This window comes from Oryx dammah, unplaced genomic scaffold (assembly GCF_014754425.2).
Source record: "Oryx dammah isolate SB20612 unplaced genomic scaffold, SCBI_Odam_1.1 HiC_scaffold_3, whole genome shotgun sequence".
Classification (NCBI taxonomy): Eukaryota; Metazoa; Chordata; class Mammalia; order Artiodactyla; family Bovidae; genus Oryx; species Oryx dammah.
The window spans coordinates 101915190-101937119 of NW_024070187.1; the positions used below are offsets into that span (position 1 = coordinate 101915190).

The window sequence follows — 21930 nt, forward strand, 5'->3', positions numbered from 1 at the left end:
TCCTTTATATCACTACGAACTTTGATTTTATACTTTGGGTTGTCATCCAGTACTATTAGGTTGGCCAAAATGTTCGTTTGGTTAATGAATACATCGTTCAATGAAGTTCTTGGTGAAAATTAAAAATGTATTTTATTTTCACTTAAAACCGAGTGGACTTTTTAGTCAACCTGATACCTTATTTTGCTCAAACCGTTCCACCTTTGGCCTCTGGATCTCTTCCAGGCGGCTCCTGTGTCCCTTTGACACACCCCTGCCACTGTGGCCTTTGTTAATTTCTTCTCAGGCACACCCCTACTTTCTGGTCTTGTAAGGTCCTCCTGGTTCATTTTGGATGTTCCCTGCCCCATTCCTAGAGTCACTCACCAAGGCCCTCTGGTCGCTTTTATTGGAAAATGGTGTAAGAAACCAAGATCTGGGCCCTGGGGGTGCTCACCGCTGCTGGCATGCCATTACTTCTGGGCTTAGCTAGAAGAGCAAGGAAGCGTATGCATATATACTAACTGTGTATGTACACGTATCTAAGCTATTTCTTAATGTAACCTCTAAATGTATATTAAGTTATAGGTGAGTTCTTACTGACGTCCCCAGCCTAATCCACTACCACTTGGATCCTCTGGCCTCCTCCCCTTGCTTATGGTGTCCTCTCTCCAGCACAGAGAGCCTGACGCCACCACCCACTTAGTTACTCTACACTCTGCACACACAGTGGTTTCAGAACAATTGACCTGCACCCTACGAATTCAGAGGGCGGTGGAGGAAAATCATCTGAGTGCTGAGGCCTGTGCTGGCCACCAGGGGGCGACGCAGCGGCGCGTGCACAGGGGCAGACACAGGGCGCTTGGTGAGGTGACTGCCCTGGTCTCTTACAGGGCTGCAGCTGCCAGCTTGAGCCAGCGTGGTCGCAGGGATGGGTTGAGGAGCGGGGGAGACAGCCAAGCGGAGGCTGACTTCCCTGTGCCCACTGGAGGGTGGGGTGGGCAGCGTTTTCCCCACCAGCCCCTCCTACCTTGATGCGTGCCCTTTCTCGGTCATTTTGCTCTTGTTGCATTTAAAGCCCAGGTGCTGAGACAAGGCTGGGAACGTCCCCTCTCTCCTGCGCCCCTCTCGACTTGGTGGGGTGGCTTAGAGGCGTCTGGCGAGTGAGATGACATGTGCCTTCTGTCAACCTGCTCAGCTGGATGGAGTAAGGAGGGGGTGCTCTGTGCACACCGGGGGCGGCCCCCGGCTCACTGTGCTACTCCTGGGTCCTTGCCTGGGCTCGACCCTGGGCTTTTCTAGGTAGAGCTGGTAGGACCAGCAGGCTCTCCTCCCCCGGCCCATCCACTGTGAGCATCCCTGGGCCCTCTGTCACTGTTAGTGTCAGCTGGCCCCCTCTGTCCCTCCCAGGGACAGGCCCAGCCTCCCCAACCCTCAGACTGCCCTGCACACACCTCTGTTCACACTGTCCACATCCCTCCTTCCTTTATTTATGGGGGATCAAACTTCCCTTCATCCGCTCATCCACTTTCAGCTTTCCTCTTCCCAAGAGTCTTCAAGGGGCAGCTGTTAATGGACTTGTTTCACAGGGAAGGATCTGGGAGGTTTTATAGTCAGGGTTCTTCAGACAGAAAAAGAACCAATAGGAGAGAGAGATGGAGGGGGATTTTTTTTTTTTTTTTCAAGAAGGTGACTCACCTGGTCATGGAGGCTGACAAATCTGAAATCTGCAGAGCAGGCAGGCTGGAAATTTCAGGGAGCATGGATCGCACAGTAATGAGGCAGGGCATTTCAGTCTTTTCTGTTAAAGCCATCAACTGATTTAAGGCCTTAAGTGAGGTCCACTCACATTATAGAGGATCATTTGCTTTACTCTGGGGCTGCTGATTTAAATATTAATCATTAAAAATACCTTCACAGCAGCATCTAGACTCGTGTTTGGCTGAATGACTTGGTCCCCCACAGCCCTGCCCAGTGGACACATAACCATTAACCATCTCGAGGTTAGGTAATTTGCCAAGGGAAATGCATTCATCGGCACAGATTCAGAATCCGACAAGATCCCATCCTTTTGACTTCAGATCACTGTCAGTGTTAACCCAGGAAGTCAGGACAGAGTTGCTCCCTTGGAAGGAGCATGCTGCAAGCACTTAGTCCCTCCCTGGGAAATCATGTTCAGTATTTAAAGTTCTGGCATCCTGGCCCTTAGTCCCTTAGAAAGAGGCCCATTCTAACTCTCAGGCAAAATGGGCCTTCTGACTGGGTCCATGTTTAATTTCCGCAATTATGTTTGATGTAAGGAGACTTGTGTCTTTGCCTGGAGGGTTTTATTTGCTTTTTCCCTGCTGTTTTAAGTAAAGATTGGTCCACCCTACGTAACACTGTAAAACTCCTCACCTAAAATTAATTTCAGCATGTTGGTGTGCTATAAACAGTGTGGTCCAGGGGAAATTATGCCACTTTCCATGGAAACAGCCTGTCCATGAGAGACACATTTGTTTCGGTTCTTTGGAGATGGGTGTCATTTAGAAAGCAAATGGATTCTTGTGTAATGTATGTAATTGTGTGATATTTGAAATGGAAAGGTCGAATAAAGCCTTTTGGGGTATTTGAAGAAAACACTCCCTTGGCACATCTTATAAGTAAAGTTTCGTTTGCTGAATAGATGAATATGTTCTGGTGGGGCTGGCAGCCTGGCATCTGCAGAACACTTTCTCTGGGGCCAGGGACCCAGGGGTAAAGCCTTGCCCGGCCCCTTGGCAGCCCCTCACCCCAGGCAGGTCACTGGGACATCTCTGAGCCTTGGTTGCATACATGCTCAGTCATATCCAACTCTTTGTCACCCTACGGACTGTAGCCTGCCTGGCTCTTCTGTCCATGGGATTTCCCCAGGCAAGAATACTGGAGTGGGTCGCCATTTCCTCCTACAGGGGATTTTCTCATCCAGGGATCGAACCCACGTCTCCCACATCTCTTGGATCGGCAGGCAGATTCTTTACCACTGAGCCACCTGGGAAGTCCGAACCTTGGCTGCCTCAGGCAAAACAGTTGCCCCCTTTCTGGGGTGGTGAGGGGTTCATGTTGCTGTGGCACTGGAGCCCCCCAGTCCTGGCAGGGGAGTGAGGGCACCTCCGTTCCCCCCACCTCCACCCCTTTCTACCTTCACCTGCTCCATCTCTAACTCCAGAGCTCAGGGCAGGAGCACTGGAAATGTATTTCTGGTCTACACTTTGATGAGACAGATGATTACTGCAGGGCATATTTTGTGACTGATAAATTGTCCTTTCTCGGAAAAACTCCAAACCAGAGGGTATGTCAGAGTCTGACCCTCCTCCAACACCTTCAGATGGTTTTCCACGGCTGGGGAAATCTCAGTAAAACAGTAAGGAAGAGTATGGGTGGGGCTGATGGAGGGAGGGTGGGGGCCCAGGAGGGTCTCAGGGGCCTGTCATACAAAAAGGGACTTGGGGAGGTGGCAGCGAGCCTGGCCGGCGCCCCCCGTCCTGGCCCTGACCCTGACCGAGTCTCCCCGCTCTGGCCGCAGGTGGGTAAGCTGCGCGAGCGGCTGCAGGAGGCCAAGCTGGAGCGTGAGCAGGAGCAGCGACGGCACACGGCTTACATCTCGGAGCTCAGGGCCAAGCTGCACGAGGAGAAGACCAAGGAGCTGCAGGCACTGCGCGAGGTGCTCATCCGCCAGCATGAGCAGGAGGCGGCGCGCACGGCCAAGATCAAGGAGGGTGAGCTGCAGCGGCTGCAGGCCACGCTGAACGTGCTGCGCGACGGCGCGGCTGACAAGGTCAAGACGGCGCTGCTGGCCGATGCGCGCGAAGAGGCGCGCAGGACCTTCGACGGCGAGCGCCTGCGGCTGCAGCAGGAGATCCTGGAGCTCAAGGCGGCGCGCAAGCAGGCGGAGGAGGCGCTCAGCAACTGCATGCAGGCCGACAAGACCAAGGCGGCCGACCTGCGCGCCGCCTACCAGGCGCACCAGGACGAGGTGCACCGCATCAAGCGCGAGTGCGAGCGCGACATCCGCAGGCTGGTACGTGTGCCGACCCGCCCTGCCTTGCGTGCACGCCGGTCCTGCAGTACACGCACTCCCCGCACTCCCCACGCATGCGCGCCCTGTCTCTCTTGTACACAGGCACCTTTTCTGTTCTATATACAGGCACCCTGTCCTCCCTGCGCACAGACAACCTCTCCTTTTGTGCACACGCCCCTCATCCTTCCCTGACTCATGCTTGTGGCCTCTCTGCAAGCACGTATCCCATCCTCCCCTCTTGGAGCAGTAAATGGGGACCACTGTGCTCCCGGCCTGGCTCTAGGCCCTAGGGTTCCAGCAAAGTCCCTCCCATCCTGGGTGCGGGATGGATGCTTCGGCCAGGGCTCTCCTGTCGGTGGGAGACACCGTAAGAAATTGAAGGACTGGAGGTGGAAGGACCATCCCTAGACTGGTCACCAGCCAATGACAGAGCATCAGTTCACATCTTAACAATCCAGTACCTGGACTGGCAGAAGAGTTGCACTGATTTTAAATTTCTAATTTATAGAAAATCTAAGCACATACTAGGACTGAGGTCTTAGAGGTGTCTCGCAGCCCCTTTCCCCTCCGTGTATGGGGGCGGTGTTGTCACTTATTAGGAAGAGAAGGCTTTGGAGAAGGTCTCTTCTGCGTGTGAATCCAGACTCCTCCTCTTGTCAGCTGTGACCCCAATCAGGTTGCATACGGTCACTAAATCTCTGGTGCCTCATCTACAGAAGGAGGAATGATCACATATCTGTTCCAGCGTGCTGAGAATTAACTAAGTCTTTATCAACAGACTATAGTTTCTGTAATAGGAGACATATAAAATATGTTCCTCTGTCATAGGAAATGTATAAAAAAAGTAAAAGTGTTAGTTGCTCAGTCGTGTCCAACTCTGCAACGCCATGGAGCCCGCCAGGCTCCTCTGCCCATGGGATTCTGCCCAGGCAAGAATACTGGAGTAGACTGCCATGCCCTCCTCCAGGGGATCTTCCCAACCCAGGGGTCGAACCCAGGTCTCCCACATTGCAGGCAGATTCTTTACTGGCTGAGGCACCATAGAGGCCCCAGGAAATGTATATTTAAGGGAAAAAGAACGGGGAGAAAACAAGTATTTGCCCAAGAGATGGATTGAGCTTAATTTAAAATGTACCAAGGACTTGGTGTCTCTGTGTGTGTGTATTATTCACTCAGTTGTGTCCAATTCTTTGTGACTCCACAGAACGTAGTCTTCCAGGCTCCTCTGCCCATGGGATTCTCTAGACAAGAATACTGGAGTGGGTTGCCATTCCCTTCTCCAGGGGATCTTCCCAACCCAGGGACTGAACCTGGGTCTCCCACATTACAGGCGGATTCTTTACCATCTGAGCATCAGAGAAGCCCCAGGACTTGGTATCTGTTTCCATTCCAGTGCCAAGTAGAACTATCCCCAGTTCAGGTTGTCTCAGTGTGTGGGGGCCACTTAGGAGAAGAGAGTGAAAGGAATTAATGTCCATTTCTCCCGCTATCCCCTCACTTGATAAATGTCCCTCCTCAGACAGGCCTCTTGGCACACTGTTCAGAAGGTGGCCTGCATTTTGTTTCTTTGTCAGCTGAATTGGATTAGAAATGCAGGAAGGCTTCTAGGCTTCCGCTTGCACATTTAACATGCCTCTTAAGAAACAATTGAGGAGAAAAAGGCAGTTGTGGTCAGTGTGGGGCCATTGGACTCATTCCTTAGATCAGTTAGGATTAGGTCTGAGAACCCTGTTATACAGGGGCTTAAAATCTGGAATTTATTTCTCTGTTAATGTGCAAAGTCTGGAAAGGGCTTCACAGAGTAGTGCAGGCCACAGGGCCTCTCAGCTTTCCTCTCAGAAGGGGCTCTGCGAGATGGCCCTGTTCCTCACGGCCCCTCCTGCCATGGAGTGCCAGCCATCATATCTTTATCCTGGCTTGGCAATAGAGGGACAGATGAAGGAGGGTGTAGTCGTCGTCCACCCTCAGGTGGTTGCTGGGAATTCTTGGCCTTCCTTGCTCATACTGTATCACTCCAGCCTCTGCCACCACGTGGCCTTTCCCTTTCCACATGGCTGTGTCTTGTCCTCTTTCTATAAGGACACCAGTTAGTGGATCTAGTTGTGTGTGTCAGTTGCTCAGTCGTGTCTGACCCTTTGGGACCCCCAAGAACTGTAGCTTGTTAGGCTCCCCTGTCCATGGGATTTCCCAGGCAAGAACACTGGAGTGGGTTGTCATTCCCTTCTCCAGGGGATCGTCCCAAACCCAGGGATCGAACCCAGGTCTACCTGCACTGCAGGCAGATTCTTTACCATCTGAGCCACCAGGGAAGGCCCACCCCAATCTGTTATGACTTCATCTCAGCTTAACATCTTAGTTACATCTGTAAAGATCCTATTTCTAACAGGTTCATATTCTGATTTTCCAGGTAGATGTGAAATTAGATGGGGACACCATTCATCCACAGGTACCAAGGAGGAGAAGAGAATGGGTCTGGGGGTAGCAGCTTGATTCCTCAGACTTTGCAATGAAGAAGCACTAACGAAATTATCTCCAAATCGATGGATTTGTTGGGAGCTGGCTAAACTGGAGTTTTTACTGAGACATGTGTGCTGTTGGATGTGCTTGCTGAGAAGTGGCTAGATTCTGTGCCTCTGGGGCAGAGAGACAGCATAGAGAGGACTCTAGAGAGGCTGGCTTGAGTCTGATTCATGGATCTGCTACTGCCTAGAGTGTGGGCACATTCACTGTTCTGGGCCTCAAGCTTATCTGTAAAATGGGATAATGTCTACATTGAGGGTCTTTTAAAAACTGAGAAAGAGCATGTCTCTTAAGTACAAATGTCTTCCTGAGCTCACAGTAGCATGTAAGTAAGAACTGATAGCCATCATCCAGAACTGTTGTTTTTTCCCCGTCAGTTAGAATCTTATGGCTGCAAGTGACAGAAATTCTACCTCAAACCAGTTTTCTTGACTAAAGTAGCTAGACTAGCCTCTGGCACAGCCCCAGTGGGACTAATGATGTCACCCAGGACCTGGGTTTCTTAGGCTCTGCCCCGTCTTTTATCGTTCTCAGACTTTAGACTCTCACTGTGCTGGTGAGATGCCATCATTGTGTCAGACTCTACGTCCTCACAAGAAACAGCCCAGAGAAAGTGAGAGAAGCTCTTTCTTAACTCCTAAGAAGAAATAGGAGGGTCCTAGCAACACCCTCTTCAGGCTATTGGCTCTGAGTGGGTCATGTATCCATCCCTGAACCAATTACTATTAAGGGGCGGGGCCATGCAGGTGGTGTGAGCCAATCAGGGCCTGCCCTGGGAATTTGGAGTGATGCAGACCCACCCCCTCTCATGGTGATAGTGAGAATGTCGGAGAAGGGGAAATGGATGCAGGGACCAATCCAGGAATGTCCCGCACACTCAGGTGATGGGGTTCAGGGAAGCTCAAGAAGGTCACTGTCAGAAGTTCACACTTCCTCACCATCCTCAGGGTAGGGGGAAAGATCACTAAGATCAGGCTGGGAGCCAGACCAGAGTCAACAAATAAGAGTGCCTTCACAGCTGTGTGAGCTGGCAGGTCTCCTAACCTCTGGAACCTCAGGACTCTGGCTGGGGAAATGTGACAACCTAGAAAATGTTGGCTCCAGAATCTATTTCACATCGTCCATGCATTCCTGGATGCCATCTCCACTAGTGGAGGCTGTTTTCTAGGAACCTGTTCCATGTGATTGGGTTTAAGCCCTTTGCTCACTTACTGGAATCAAGTAGGGAACCAGTGCTCTTCTAAGCTGAGAATTTCCGGAGACATCTTGCTTGTGATGCTGTGCCCTCTTGTGGAAGGGACTAGTGTAATGTGGTGGTGGAAGGGAGTGCTTCCTGGCCCCAAAGCAAAGCCAGAATGATGAAGGGGACAGACTGGAACCCTACCTGTTAACTTGTAACAACTCACACCACTAATTCCCCTGGCTTTATTTTTTCTCCTAGCACTAAGCATGCTCTAGTCTACTCCAGTATTGACTTCTGCTTTCAGCTACCCTCACTTCTGGAATGAAAGCTCTGATGGAAGGGACTCTGATCTGTTTTGCTCATCAGTGTTTCCTAGCATCCATTGATGGCACTCCATTCAGTATTGTTGAATTCAGGAAAACAAGTTTAAGTGGTTAACTCTTTTCACATTGTTCTTACCGTTTCTGGGTTGAAATCGGCAGTGGCAACAATGTTTTCTGCATCACCAAGAGTTCACCTTCAGATCAGGTTTAGTCAAAGCGGGGAGCTGCAGGAGATTGTCTTGGGGACAGGGAGGGATGCAGAGGGAAGGGGAGAAGCCGTTTTTTTTTTTTTCCAAAGACAGGCCACTCAAAGAGCTTGTTAGAACTCTGGGACTTTGCTTGAAAACCTCAGTCTGGAGTTTTAGGGGTACCATTTTCCTCCTTGGTAAATCTCAGTTATATTTTATCAGTTTTTCATGGTCTGCTGTTTAAATAAGATAGCCAGGAGCTAAAGTAGATTAATGATGGCAGCCAGCATTGATTGTGTGCTTTTAAGATGCCAGGTTCTGTGATAAATTTTTCCCAGGGTTGATCTGAATCTCCCCCTAGTTAAACAGGGTGTTCTCATTGTCCCCACCTCACAGAGGCTGAGGCTAAGAGAGGTGACCCAGCCTGCCCAGAGTTACACAGCTGGTGGGGGTGGGGATTTGAACTTACTTCTGTCTGCTCAGGACAGGGCTCTTAATCAGTATTCTCTGCTTGAGCGATCTGTGTCTCAATTCAAGGTGTCTGATTCAGAGCTAGGAGTTTCAACTTCTGATTCAGGTTACAATCAACTTCAATGTGTACCCTCTGAGAGTGTGCTTAATGAGAAGGGCTTTTGTATTTGTTTTCTGGGGCTGCCTTAACAAATGGCCACAGACACACTGAAGTTTATTCCCTCACTGCTCTGGACGCCAGAAGTCCAAAATCAAGGTGTCAGTAGGGCCATGCCCCACTGAAGGCTCTCGGGGAGGGCCCTTCCTTGCTCTTCCAGCTTCTGGGGCCTGCATCACTCCAGTCTCTGCCTCCCTCTTAAACGGCTCGCCTCTGTGTTTTTCCTCTTCCTATGCACCTTCTCGTTGTCCTGTGGGGATGCTTGTCATTGGATTTAGGACCCACCCAGTTAATCCAGGACGATCTCATCATCTTAAGGTCCTTAATTACACCTGTAAAGACCCTTTTCCCAAACAAGTTTCTGTTCACAGGTATCTGAAGTCAGGATGTGAATATACCCTTTTAGGAACCATAATTCAAACCACTGCAGTGTTCTTCATATTTGCACACCAAAGGAGATAAAAGTCTAGGAAGGACAGGAGCTACTACTTGTTGAGACCTACTATGTGCCTGCAGCAGTTGCAATTAGAGTTGTTTATTTTATGCCTACCATGTGTTAAGCACTTTCCATATATTCATTTCACCCTCACAACAACCCCATGATTATCCCCATTTCACAGATGAGAAAACTGAGGCATAGGAAGAAATCAGGTAGCCAAACCAAGATAATAGAGCCAGTGAGTGGTGGCCTTAGGGCCAGGACCCAGCAATCCAGTGGCCTTGCTCCTAAGCAGCCTGCCTGTCTGCTGTCCCCTTCAGTCCTCACAGTTCCCCTTCTAAGTGGAGCTGAGTACATCCCCATTTTACAAGTGAGCCTGAAGCTTGGAGAGGTCAAATGCCTTGCCAGAGGTCACACAGTTCACCAGTGGGGGTTTAGTCTCCAGTTCATACCTTCTTACTCCATGCCTAGTACTTTTCCCTCTGTGGCAAGCTGTTTTATAGCACGTGGCTTTAACCTTTGTGTTGGGTAATCAAGGCAATATCCACCTTACATACAGGCTTGCTCATGGCGGGCACCATGTTATAAAGACTCTATCCAGAGTTTGTTGAAACCATTCTTACTAAAGCATTAGCATTCTTTTCAGAAGTTTTTTGTGTACCTTATCTCAGAATTTATTCCTAAATTCTGTGATGATAATCACTGTAGCTGAAACTATTATGATTTTTGTCAATTAATGAAACTCTAGTACTGGGAAATTTTCTCTTTTAACACCTGTATTAGTTTCCTAGGTCTGCTGTTACAAAGTACCACAAACTGGGTGGCTTAAGCAACAGAAATGTATTCACTCACAGGTTTGGAGGCTAGAAGTCTGAAGTCAAGGTGTTGCAGGACTTTGCTCTCTGGAGGCTCTAGGGGAGGGTGCTTCCTGCTTCTTCCAGTTTCTGGTGGCTCCAGGTGTTCCGTGGCTTGTGGCTGCATCACCCCAGTCTCTGCAGTCATCTTCTCCCTGTGTTTGTGTCTCTTTCTTCTTATAAGGACCCCAGTTATTAGAGCCCACCTGACTCCACTGTGACCTCACCTTAACTATATCTGCAAAGACTCTATTTCCACATGAAGTCACATTCCCAGGTGGTAAGAAGGGCATGGATTTGGGGAGGAGGGCACGCCAGCACAGCACCCTTCCTGGGGCAGTTTCCCAGCTGTTGGCTTTTGTGTCCAGAAACAACTGAAGTGTATGGTATATGGCAGAAGCTTCCTCCTAAAAGCTTTTTTTCTGCTTGGCTTCCTGTAGGGAATGAGGGATGAGGCTGGGTGAGCTGGGGCTCATGCCGGGGCTTGTTCATGGGGAGACTGAGGGACTCCGGGGCTCCAAGAAGCAGCCAGTTGGTTCTCTGACTGTGGGACTCCTAGAGATGTCAGAGCAGGGGGAGGAGGATGGAGTGCCAGCCTCATACAGGGAGTTAGTGTCGTGGGTGAGGACTTGGCTGGTCGGGGAGAGGCTACAGATGGGAAGAGGAAACTACTTGGAAACTACAGACTTCCATGGTGACCAGGGGAGGGCGAGTCTGTAAAGTAGACGGAGACAGTCCCATGGAGGGCAGGAAGGCAGGGGGAGTTGATGAACCAGGGAGTGGGTGAGAGTGTCAGATGGGGTGAGGAGAGAGGACAGAAAATTGTCTGGTGAGTTTGGGGGCCAGGAGAGGGTTGGAGACCTTAGTTAGAGCTGTTTGCTGGAGGGGTGCAGCCCATTCCAGTATTCTTGCCTCAAGAATCCTGTGGACAGAGGAGCCTGGTGGGCTGCTGTCTATGGGGTCGCACAGAGTCGGACACAACTGCAGCGACTTAGCAGCAGAAGCAAGAGACATAGCCAGATGGGAGTGGGAGGCAGGAGGATAACTAACTCTGATCAAGCTGAGCTGCATGGGGCAGGGTGGGGAGTGGCTGGGTGACCCTGGACAGTCAGGATTTGACTTTATGTCATGAAGATAAGAAAGAAAGAAACATAGATCAGTTTCGGGGTAAGTGTCTGGTTGATGACTCAGCTCTGTGCTTCTCTGTGCTGGGGCCAGTGATTGACAGGGGAGCAGGGCCTGGACGTGCCCTGTGGTGTCTCTCTGCCCCATGTTGCTGAGTCCAGCCGCCCTGGATCCACGGAGTTGCTGAACCTTCCCCTGGGCCCGAGGCAAGCAAGGGAGAGCTTTCCTTGGTCATAAGCCCCTACAGTCAGCTGCTTATTCTTTCTCTTTTCAGATGGATGAGATCAAGGGGAAAGATCGTGTGATTCTGGCCTTGGAGAAGGAGCTCGGCGTGCAGACTGGGCAGACCCAGAAGCTGCAGCTTCAGAAAGAGGCTTTGGATGAGCAGCTGGTTCAGGTCAGAGAGGCTGAGCGGTACCACGGTAGTCCAAAGAGAGAGCTCCCGCCCGGCATAGGGGACATGGCCGAGCTCATGGGCGTCCAGGTGAGGGGCTCATGACGCACTGGGGCCGTCGAGCCGACCGCCTACCCGTCACTCCTCCCACTGGTCATTCTTGGTGAACTCGCTTGCCTGCTTTCCCCCCATCCCTCCTCCTTCCTTCCCATCCATCTGCATACCCTTCCTTCTCTCCCTTACCCATCCTGCTACACATGCAGACATTCCCGGCGGCCAGGCCCAGTGCTCGGCCCAGGGAGTGCAGAGGTGAAGAGCAGGCTGCTCTTGCCTCTGGTGGTCTTAGAGTTCAACTGAAATGAAAGCATGAATGCCGAGTATCCACTAAGAGCTCAGAAAGGGACCCAGTGAGGACAATATGATGTAAAGGCAGAGCCCCCTGCCCAGGAGAGGGAGCTCAGCCAACAGACAGGGCACCTGGGGACAGCTGGTAGTTAAGAGGCACAGAGGAGGCCGAAGCTGCAGGCATTCATTCATTCACTCATTCATTCATTCACTAAATACTGAGGTCTGTCAGGCAGGCTGTGTGCAGACACCACATGAGGTCCTGGCATCTCAGTGGTGAGCGAGGTGGGCACAGTGCCTGCCCTTGAGGAGCGTCCTGGCATGTTGGTGATGTGCCTTCATCAGAGATGCTCGGAGAGCAGGAGCTGGGATGGAAGGTCCCCAGATCTTAGGGAGCCGCTGGAGGGTTTGCCGTCTCATCGCCTTGGAGCTGGTCTTTCCACATGTTGCTTGACTTGGGGGAGTCCCAGCACGGCTGACTGTCCCCCTAATGAGGAGCTCACCTTTGTCCTGAGGGTTTTCCGAGAAGGGTCCATGAAGCACTCTGACTCAGTTAAGCTTTTTCAAAGTACATTCGTGTCTTGATTCTATTTTAGGATCAACATATGGATGAGCGAGACGTGCGGCGATTTCAGCTAAAAATTGCTGAACTGAATTCGGTGATACGGAAGCTGGAAGACAGAAATACCCTCTTGGCAGACGAGAGGAATGAACTGGTAATCAGCCCCCCACCCCCTCAGAGGCAGATGGAGCCTGCGAGGTTTGGGAGAGCAGTCCTGAGGCCACAAACCAGGCTCTAAACAGGAAGTTAATACCCAGGCCATCTGGTTTTCTCTACTTTCCCCTAATTTCTTCCTGATTAAAAATCGAACACCGCTTGTTGAAGAGACCTGTTAGTATCCTTAGTTTCTGCAGGAATTTATCCTGAGCTGACAATCAGAAAAGTTCAGTGAGGGGTCCGTGGAGAGGGTGTTCATAGCAGTGATGTCTCTATATAGTAGCAACCAAAACTGAACCCAGACGAAACCAAACCCCACTTGTTCGATCCTCAAGTACTGATCAAAATAATCATGGAACATTTATGCAGTGAATTGTATGCAGTCATTAAGAATGGTGTTTTAGATCATATTTAACTGCCATGGAAATTTGTCCACAATAAATTAAATGATAAAAGCAGTTTACAGAACAAAAACACATTATCATCATCCTGGATATGGGAAATTGTTTTAGGTGGTATGATTATGGACAGTTTTTATTTTTTGCTTATCTGTTTACTTTCTTTTGCATAAAAGTTCACATAGTTCTATTTTTAAAGGTAGTGGATATGAACTTCTGGTTAAAAAAAAAAAATCTCAAGGACCTTCCTGGTGATCCAGAGGCTAAGACTCTTTGCTCCCAATGCAGGGGGCCAGGGTTCAATCCCTGGTCAGGGAACTTGATCCCACATGCAGCTAAGGCCGGGAACAGCCCAAAAAAAAAAAAAAAAATCTCAAGTAAAAATAGTAACTTCTTGAAAATGCAGGATAAACAGTTAAACTAATTTTTATGGAGTGGTAGTCAGTATATAAACTTCTTGACAAATGCCTCATAGTATTTCTCTTTATTCGAAATTTTATTGTAAAAGTAAGTGTATCTATATTTTTGAAACACATGGAGATAAAAAGTGTTAATAAGTGTCACTTCTTCATGGTTTTAACAGGATCAGAATAATTTCATTTCCTTCCAGTATTTTTAAAGGCATATTTTTATATAGCTTTCATCAGACAGTCCATCTCATATTATGTCTCCACTTATTGGGTAGATATTCATGAGCTTAAAAAAAAATCCCTCATGAGAGGCAAAATAGTTTACTAAATGGGTTAGAAAAAATACCTTGCTTGAAAAAATTCAGACCTTCTGAAGCATTTAAAGAAAGAATTGATAAGCTTGCCAGAACTGGGATCTTTTTTTAAAATTTATTTTTAATTGGAGGATAATTGCTTTTCAGTGTTGTGATGGTTTCTGCCGTACAACAGCGTGAATCAGCCATAAGTATACGTATGTCCCCTCCTTCTTTTAACCTCCTTCCCACTCTAAGCATTCAGCCCTTCTAGGTTGTCACAGAGTGCCAGGTTGAGCTCCCTGTGTTACATAGCAACTTCCTGCTAGCTATCATTTTTATCTTCTTTTAAATCTATTTACACGTGGTACTGAAGCAACTTAGCAGCAGCAGCAGCAGTGTATATGTGCGGGTGCTACCTTCTCAGCTCGTCCCGCCCTCTCGTTCTCCCGCTATTTCCACGAGTCTGTTCTCTATGTAAGTGTCTCTATTTTTGCACAACAAATGGGTTCCTCAGTACCATCTTTCTAGAATCAATATATATTCATTAATATGCAATATTTATTTCCCTCTTTCTGACTGAACTTCACTCTGTATAACGAGCTCTAGGTTCAGCCACCTCACTATAGAACTGACTCACACTCGTTCCTTTTTATGACTGAGTAATAGTCCATTTTACATGTGTGTACTACAGCTTCTTTATTCATTCATCCGTCAGAGGACATCTAGGTTGCTTGCATACTGTAAATAACAGTGCTGGGATCTTAAAATCATGAGATAACTACTGTTAACAGTTTGAAGTGGTTCTGACATGCTTTTCATGTTTATGTGAATGCCTTAAACTCAGGAAGAGCCTTTTTTGTTGTTATTTTATGGTTACACACAGGATAGTTTCCCTGTGTATTGTTGTTCTGCAACTTGCTTTTTTCCCTTGATGTGTCAGTTACCCCATTTCCCAGCAATGCGGAAGACCTCCTTTTGTCTTTGTAACAACTGTGTGGATCTCTGTGTGGCCGAACCATGGTTTATTCAACCACTCCTCTACTGGTAAAGATTTAGGCTATTTCGACTTTGCGTTCACTTTTCACTTTCATGCATTGGAGAAGAAAATGGCAACCCACTCCAGTGTTCTTACCTGGAGAATCCCAGGGACGGGGGAGCCTGGTGGGCTGCCGTCTATGCGTTGCGCAGAGTCGGACACGACTGAAGCGACTTAGCAGCAGCAGCACCAAGTTTCTCTGCTACTATACACAATGCCACACAGAAGACATATTTTTGTTTTTACTCCCTTGAACCTTTATTTCTGCAGGATAGATTTCTAGCGGTACAATGTATAAGTTGAGGTACATTTTACATCTTAATGGCTACCATCAGTGTTTCATCTTAACTTTCACATCCTGGTGACCCAAAGCAGAGGTCTGCAGTCAGTCCCTTGTGTTTGGTTCTTGGTTCTGGCACTTTCTGTGTGACCTTGAGCACATTGCCCCACCTCTCTGTGGCCAGGTTCTTTGTCTGTGAAATGGAGATGGGAGGGAGCCCCTCCTGGGATCGAGGTGAGGGTTAATGGAGAGGGTATGCCTGGACACATGGTGAGTACCTGATGCAGTGGGTCTTGCAACTGTCATCATATTGATGAATATTTAAGTTGTTTCTAATTTTCATCCATTAAAATAACCCTGCAAAAGCTATACCCATGCATTTAGTTCTCACAACAAGTGTCTGAGGCAGATACTACCATTGTTGGTCATTCACTCAGCCGTGCTGGGCTCTTTGCAACCCCAGGGACTGCAGCACACCAGGCTTCCCTGTCCTTCACTGTCTCCCGGAGTTTGCTACTATTATTCCCATCTTATAGATGAGAAAACTGAGGCTGAAAGTTTGGCTGTGGTCTTGCAGCTAGTGTGTGTCACCGAGGACACTGTATGCAGAAGGAAGAAGACTGGATGCTTCTAGTTGTTCAGTCTCCCAGTCTCTGCTCCGTATCCCCCTCTACCATCATTTCTCGTGTCTCTGTCTCTCTGGACTGGCCCACACACAGCAGTCAGAGTGATGGATTGTTCTAGAAGGCAGACCTGACCACAGAATGCTTGTGCCCCAAAGCCTTTGGCCAGAGGAGGGTGGGTGGGGAGGGATGGCGAGCTGGGGGTGGAAACCAATGATAGAGTTCTCAGCTCCATAAATCAGGCCTCACCAGGCCCGCCCAGCTCTTCCCATCCCCATATTCCGTGTTCCTGCTGCCGCCCATGAAACTCCTGGGACGTGCCCTGATCTCGCCCCTTCTGACCCCTGACAGTGTGCCTCCCCTGTGTGGACCATCCATGACGACCTTGTTGTCTCACTGTGTTCTTACCTCTGCTACCATCTTCGCTCTCTTCCTCCATCTCTTGGATGGTCACCCCCATGGTGTCTTCCCTTTGACACAGACCCCAGGACAGGACCCAGGCCCAAGAAGGGCCTCCAGATGCTGACGAGATGAGAGGGTGGAGGGACACTCCACCAGTCACAGGGGCCATACTCAGAGGACTCGGGGAGCAGCTCAGGGCCAGGTGCTACCCATTTATCTCATACCCGCAGCACTGCGCCAGGCCCAGGAATCCTCTATTGTCTGAAGAGTGCTGAGCTTTCAGCTAAGTCTGTGCCTGGGGAGAATTGGTGGCCAGGAGAAGGTAGATGGCTGGACTGACCTTTATGCATGTGAACCTTGACTTCTGGGGGTTTTGCCTGGAAGTAAGGGAAGTGTATGAGATGAGTGCAATTGTGCGGTAGTTTGAGCATTGTTTGGCATTGCCTTTCTTTGGAATTGGAATGAAAACTGACCTTTTCCAGTCTTGTGGCCACTGCTGAGTTTTCCAAATTTGCTGGCATATTGAGTGCAGCACTTTCACAGCATCATCTTTCAGGATTTGAAACAGCTCAACTGGAATTCTATCACCTCCACTAACTTTGTTCATAGTGATGCTTTCCAAGGCCCACTTGACTTCACATTCCAGGATGTCTGGCTCTAGATTACTGATCACACCATCATGATTATCTGGGTCATGAAGATCTTTTTTGTACAGTTCTTCTGTGTATTCTTGCCACCTCTTCTTAATATCTTCTCCTTCTGTTAAGTCCAGACCATTTCTGTCCCTTATTGAGCCCATCTTTGCATGAAATGTTCCCTTAGTATCTCTAATTTTCTAGAAGAGATCTCTAGTCTTTCCCAAAAGTAATGCTCAAAATTCTCCAAGCCAGGCTTCAGCAATACGTGAACTGTGAACTTCCTGATGTTCAAGCTGGTTTTAGAAAAGGCAGAGGAACCAGAGATCAAATTGCCAACATCCGCTGGATCATCGAAAAAGCAAGAGAGTTCCAGAAAAACATCTATTTCTACTTTATTGACTATACCAAAGCCTTTGACTGTGTGGATCACAATAAACTGTGGAAAATTCTGAAAGAGATGGGAATACCAGACCACCTGACCTGCCTCTTGAGAAATCTGTATGCAGGTCAGGAAGCAACAGTTAGAACTGGACATGGAACAACAGACTGGTTCCAAACAGGAAAAGGAGTACGTCAAGACTGTATATTGTCACCCTGCTTATTTAACTTATATGCAGAGTACATCATGAGAAACGCTGGACTGGAAGAAACACAAGCTGGAATCAAGATTGCTAGGAGAAATATCAATAACCTCAGATATGCAGATGATACCACCCTTATGGCAGAAAGTGAAGAGGAACTAAAAAGCCTCTTGATGGAAGTGAAAGTGGAGAGTGAAAAAGTTGGCCTAAAGCTCAAGATTCAGAAAATGAAGATCATGGCATCTGGTCCCATCACTTCATGGCAAATAGATGGGGAAACAGTGGAAACAGTGTCAGACTTTATTTTTTTGGGCTCCAAAATCACTTCAGATGGTGACTGCAGCCATGAAATTAAAAGACGCTTACTCCTTGGAAGAAAAGTTATGATCAACCTAGATAGCATATTCAAAAGCAGAGACATTACTTTGCCGACTAAGGTCCGTCTAGTCCAGGCTATGGTTTTTCCTGTGGTCATCTATGGATGTGAGAGTTGGACTGTGAAGAAGGCTGAGTTCCGAAGAATTGATGCTTTTGAACTGTGGTGTTGGAGAAGACTCTTGAGAGTTCCTTGGACTGCAAGGAGATCCAACCAGTCCATTCTGAAGGAGATCAGCCCTGGGATTTCTTTGGAAGGAATGATACTAAAGCTGAAACTCCAGTACTTTGGCCACCTCATGCGAAGAGTTGACTCATTGGAAAAGACTCTGATGCTGGGAGGGATTGGGGTCAGGAGGAGAAGGGGATGACCGAGGATGAGATAGCTGAATGGCATCACTGACTCAATGGACGCAAGTCTGAGTGAACTCCGGGAGTTGGTGATGGACAGGGAGGCCTGGCGTGCTGCGATTCATGGGGTCGCAAAGAGTCGGACACGACTGAGCACCTGAACTGAAGGGAAGTTTGTGGAGAAGGCAATGGCACCCCACTCCGGTACTCTTGCCTGGAAAATCCCATGGGTGGAGGAGCCTGGTAGGCTGCAGTCCTTGAGGTCGCTAAGTCAGACATGACTGAGCGACTTCCCTTTCACTTTTCACTTTCATGATTGGAGAAGGAAATGGCAACCTACTCCACTGTTCTTGCCTGGAAAATCCCAGGGATGGGGGAGCCTGATGGGCTGCAGTCTATGGGGTTGCACAGAGTCGGACATGACTGACGCAACTTAGCAGCAAGGGAAGTGTGGATGCAGCTCAGGCCACTTGCCAGCAGGGTGACGTGAGGCAGATCTCTGAGTCTCCGTGTTGGGCTGTACCCCTTCCTCTTGCCTTGCCCAAGGCCTTCTGAGGCTCAGGTGGGAGCCTGTGTCTGGAAGCCAGGTATCTGGGGGCTCTTCCTGGTGTTTGCATCATGTAGGTGATGTGGTCCCCGCAGGGGCGGCTCCAGCCAGGTGGCATCTCCGCTGGCCTCCACAGCTGGGTCTTACGGCTGCTGCCCTCTGTGTCTGTCTGATCGCAGCTGAAACGCTCCCGCGAGACGGAGGTCCAGCTGAAGCCCCTGGTGGAGAAGAACAAGCGGATGAACAAGAAGAATGAGGACTTGCTGCAGAGCATCCAGAGGATGGAAGAGAAGATCAAGAACCTCACGCGGGAAAACGTGGAGATGGTGAGTCGCGGACCCGGAGCCCTTGTCTCGCCCGGGCTCTTCCAGCCCCTGACCCGAGCAGTCCAAGTTTGCCCAGGCCATCTCCCACCCGCCCCCAGCCCCACCCCATCCCTCCTGCCTCTGTTCCCCAGAATTCACAGCGCTGTGGGCACCTGTGCCCGAAGGAGCATGTACCAGGCGGCCTGACAGCGGGTTTGCACCTCTGCTCTGCCATCTCCACCTGGGGTCCTTGGGCCCAGCCTTCTTTCTCATCCATGAGATGGGATTGAAAACATCAGTGCTGTAGGGTCAGCGACAGGATGGAGTGATGACACAGAAGCTTCTCACAGAAGACCTGGGACATTGGGGCAGCTCAGTAGACCAACAATTACAGTTTTGCTCCAAGTGCTTTGAATCAGGGCCTTTCATTTGGTCCAGCAAGAATGATTGGTCTTTGTGGTCAGAGTGGTGTCTTGCAGCTGATGGTTTAAGGAATACTCTGAGTTTCATTGTCCAAAGTAGCCTCAAGCATGCCTATTGTACAGCTGAGAAGACTGAGGCTCCAGGAGACAGAACACCCTTCTCCCTGTTCCCTGGAAGGTCCAGGTGTGAGTGTGCATTGTTACCACGTGGCACGCTCTCTTCCCCCAGCACCCAAGCTTTCTAGGCTCAGGGCAGACGTCCACCTCTCCCACCCCGTTGCCTGCTAGCCCTTCCTGTCGGCAGTGGGCACAGTCAGCCCTGCCTCGAGCCTGGCTCTGGTCTGCAGCTGTCCACTCCTCCTGAGTGGGGACCAGGGAGCAGTCATCCCTCCCTCCATCTTTCCATCCCATATCTCCAAGCCCACACTCCGTGCCCTGACACATGGTGGGTCCCTGACAAGGGTTGTGGACGAGCAGCCCTGCAGTGTCCTCTCTTCCCTTGGCTGCAGAAAGAGAAACTGTCAGCCCAGGCGTCCCTGAAGAGGCACACTTCCTTGAACGACCTCAGTCTGACACGGGACGAGCAGGAGATCGAGTTCCTGAGGCTGCAGGTGCTGGAGCAGCAGCACGTCATTGACGACCTCTCACTGGTATGTCTGCGCCTACACCAGTGCCAAGCCCTCCGTGGGGTGCCAGGAGACATGGTCCTCCAGAATGGCATCAGGGCTGCAAGCAATGTGGGGGCACAGGGGGGCAGGGGAACGTCTCACGGAGCTCCTCCTGGTGATGGGGCCTTCCTGCTCCATTCTTCCACGAAGCAGCCTCTACTTGCTTTACACAACATCACCCGGTATCTGGAAGCGGTTTCCATGGTTACTCTTTTTGCTCAGCCCTTATGCCGAGTTTGCTGCCATTAAGAAGCAGCATCAGCCTCTTTTGAAAAGAGTCTCTGGCCTTTATAGAGTGGGTGTGATCGATCTGTCCTGGAGAAGTCTGATGTGTTTTTTTAGCCTATTATTGCAGACTGTGAACTTGAAAACCAGAACCTTATAATCAGACCAGAATTTGAAGGACTTGCTAAGAACGTGTGTGTGTGTGTTTGTAAGATCAAGGAGTGGGGAGGGTGAGTATGTCTTAAGGAGGTTGAGTGTGACATCCAGAGAGTTCTGCTGCTCTCTGTGGAAGGAGCTTAGGGACCATGAAGGGAGCATCTATAGTGAGCTTTAGTTGCATCTTAGAAGCAAAGAGTACTTCAAAAAATAGAAAAGCCAGTGAGCAAAGCTCTAGAAAAGGCTTTGACTGTAAGTTGTCCAGTTCACTTTGCTTGCCTGTCTCTCCATCTCTGCTCCCTCCTTCCACTCACCCGTCTATATTCCCTCCCCTCCTTCTATCCGCCTTCCCATCCTCCCCTTCTCCCATCCATTCCTTCCTCTCTCCATCCTGCCTTTATCCCCCACCCATTTATTCACTCAACCTTCCATTCATCTTTGCTTCATTACACATAAAAGCCTTTATGCCACATAAGGTGAAAAAAACACACCCAACGAAATGATGACAGGGTCGAAAGAGGAATAAACAGATAAGACGAGAGAAAATAAAGATGGCAGCGTCAGTCAAGATCAGGAGGGATGCATGGGTGGACCATAAGTGTTGTTGCCAGGCACAGTATTTGTCTCTGGGTTTCCTGACAGCCAAAGAGGATAGGAACATCCTATCAGAAATGAGATAATCAGGAAGGAGAGCATTTGCTGGTTTCCTCTGGGGCAGAATGCTGCTACTCCTGCCATTACCCCTGTAGGTGCCATTTCTACTGACAGAAGCCACAGGTAAGCACAGTCTCTTGCAGGGCAGGTTCTAGCACTTATAGCAAAGGAAGAAGCTGAGAATCAGAGAAATGAGGTGTGTGTCATCTGGCCAGGAGGAGGCCCCATGGGGATTTGGCTGCAACTCTGTGTGAGATTGAAGCCACAAGATTATTTATTTTCTGTTGGGGTCACTGACAGTAGGTAACTAGTCAACACCACCTGAAGTTTTATAGCTTCCAGCCCCCGAAGCAGCCAGGGTGGAGTTTTACAGTACTAGCCAAGCTTGGCATTTTTTTTTTTCTGGGAGGGTCCAAGTCCAATTCACAGTGTGGCTCTGTAGCTGTCAGTTCTGAGAAGCTGCCGTGCCTTGGGCGCTCAGAATCTGGGCCGACCCAGGCCCTGTGCAGACAGGTAGGCACAACAACTTGGTGAGTTACGCCCTCTTGGAGCCAGTGGGTTGTTGGGCGTGATGTGAAGACTGGCTGAAGATGCAAACGGTTGTGTTTCCTTCTAGGAGAGAGAACGGCTCTTGCGGTCCAGAAGACATCGCGGGAAGGGCCTGAAGCCACCCAAGGTGAGCCAGCGGTGGCACAGCTGCCCTGCTCTGGCTCCATGCCAGGATCTGCAGGGCGGGTGGTCCAGGGATGGGGGAGGGGAGCGAGCAACCCATAGAGCGGCCCTGAAGGCAGGCACCCTCACATCTCTGCATGTTTGATGCGGAAAAAC

General features: G+C 49.6%; 1 protein-coding gene across 1 annotated transcript in view; it reads left to right on the forward strand.

Moving 5' to 3' along the window:
* Positions 1 to 21930, forward strand: part of JAKMIP1 (janus kinase and microtubule interacting protein 1) — a 128412-nt gene that overhangs the window by 58732 nt on the left and 47750 nt on the right. Inside the window, exons 3-8 of the mRNA XM_040237305.1 lie at positions 3524 to 4018; positions 11553 to 11762; positions 12614 to 12733; positions 18852 to 18998; positions 19909 to 20049; positions 21719 to 21778. Of these exons, the coding sequence (XP_040093239.1) occupies positions 3524 to 4018; positions 11553 to 11762; positions 12614 to 12733; positions 18852 to 18998; positions 19909 to 20049; positions 21719 to 21778 (1173 nt within the window). The remainder of the gene's footprint in view (positions 1 to 3523; positions 4019 to 11552; positions 11763 to 12613; positions 12734 to 18851; positions 18999 to 19908; positions 20050 to 21718; positions 21779 to 21930) is intronic.